Genomic DNA, 1,509 nt, shown 5'->3' with positions numbered 1-1,509 from the left:
AGGAATGCACAGGAACGGAGTTCCAGCTGGCTCCCAAGTTGGCCACGCCCAGCAGGAACTCATTAGCATAACAGGCCACACCCAACAGCAGAAACTCATTCGGATTGGTTACAATTAGGGGTGTGTGGTCTAACATGCAAAAAGCCCTGGGTTTTGACAATAAGCAAAGTAAACAGAATAAGAAGCAAAAGGTGGGTGTGGCTGGATGACCACACTTCTGGTAACACGGGGGTGTGGCCTAATATACGAATGAGTTGTGCTGTCATGGTGTGGCTTAATATGCTAATGAGTTTCTGCTGTTGGGTGTGGCCTATTATGCTAATGAGTTCCTGTTGGGCTTTTTCTACAAAAAGAGCCCTGATTAAAGTTAATATCCAAACATGCTTGCGCTCCTAAGGCATCCTATGAGAGTTTCCCCCCCAGATAATGTACTTTCTTTTGTTTATTACAAAAATTTGTTTTCTACCTTCAACTGTGATATTTTCTTACCTCAGACTGCAAAAATTAAAGATACATGTAGTATACTAGCACAGGGTGCAGCACTTTGCAACTCTTCCTCAGACTGGGTAAATTTGCTATTTTTTTCCTTAGAGAAAATGAAGGTATTTATACTTCTTAGCACCTTGGTGTTTAGTCATGCTGGCCACATGACCACGGACATGTCTTTGGACAGCATTGGCTCTTCGGCTTGGAAACGGAGATGAGCACCGCATTCCTAGAGTCGGATTCGACTGGCTTTCGAGCAAGGGAAACCTTTACCTTTACTATACTTTTAAACTCCATAAATATGCCAAAAAGGACAATTTTATATGCTAAGTTATAAATGATGCATTCTGTGCTATTCAATCAGTAAAAGTAGTTTCGGGAAGAAATGAATATATTTCAGTTTCCCCCCATGTTTCATTCCCCCCCCCCCCCCAGAAGTGGCTTCAAAATTTCCAAAAATGTTATCTCCCTAACTCAGGCCAAGTTCTCCCAAACAGCAGCTGAGTGATAAATGTCTGACTAGATTGTATCAACTAAGACAGCTAGTGGATGTTCATGTAATGGAAAGCTCTTCCATACAAAAAAAACCTCCCTTACTTCTAGAACATACTAATTGTCAGGGAGAAGGATTCTAACCCAGACTTCTCCCTGACGTGGTAATTAATCATTATTGTATGGCAGTGTGTGTAGTATAGCCAGCAATTTCTAAGTTTCCAGGTATCTTTGGAACAATCCGAAACCAGGATGGGTCACATATCCATTCAATGGACTGGCTGCCCCTCAGCTGCCTCCCACCCAAGACATTCACAGGCTGTACCTTGCCATGGTGCAAGTGGCCGCAAAGCGTGACGTTCCGGATCAGTTCCGAGTTGTCCATCAAGTCGGCTAGGAAGCTGAGAGACCAAAGGAAAAAAAGCCTTTAGTGATGAACTCTACTAGAATTCTTAGTAAAAATAAAAGAACACAGATACATTTTCATTAGTTGACCAGCTGCAGTGCCCCACTTAGGGTTATCAGTCCCTG

General features: G+C 42.7%; 1 protein-coding gene across 1 annotated transcript in view; it reads right to left on the bottom strand.

The window, feature by feature from the left end:
• The window catches only part of EFTUD2 (elongation factor Tu GTP binding domain containing 2), a 60,077-nt gene that overhangs the window by 52,099 nt on the left and 6,469 nt on the right, over window positions 1-1,509 (bottom strand). The window contains exon 5 of the mRNA XM_015425152.1: window positions 1,304-1,379. Coding sequence (XP_015280638.1) covers window positions 1,304-1,379 — 76 coding nt within the window. The remainder of the gene's footprint in view (window positions 1-1,303; window positions 1,380-1,509) is intronic.

This window comes from Gekko japonicus, unplaced genomic scaffold (assembly GCF_001447785.1).
Source record: "Gekko japonicus isolate JY-2015 unplaced genomic scaffold, Gekko_japonicus_V1.1 scaffold4040, whole genome shotgun sequence".
In the NCBI taxonomy this organism is placed as follows: Eukaryota; Metazoa; Chordata; class Lepidosauria; order Squamata; family Gekkonidae; genus Gekko; species Gekko japonicus.
Note: the sequence above shows the minus strand (reverse complement) of the source record. Positions and strands in the feature narration are given on the sequence as shown.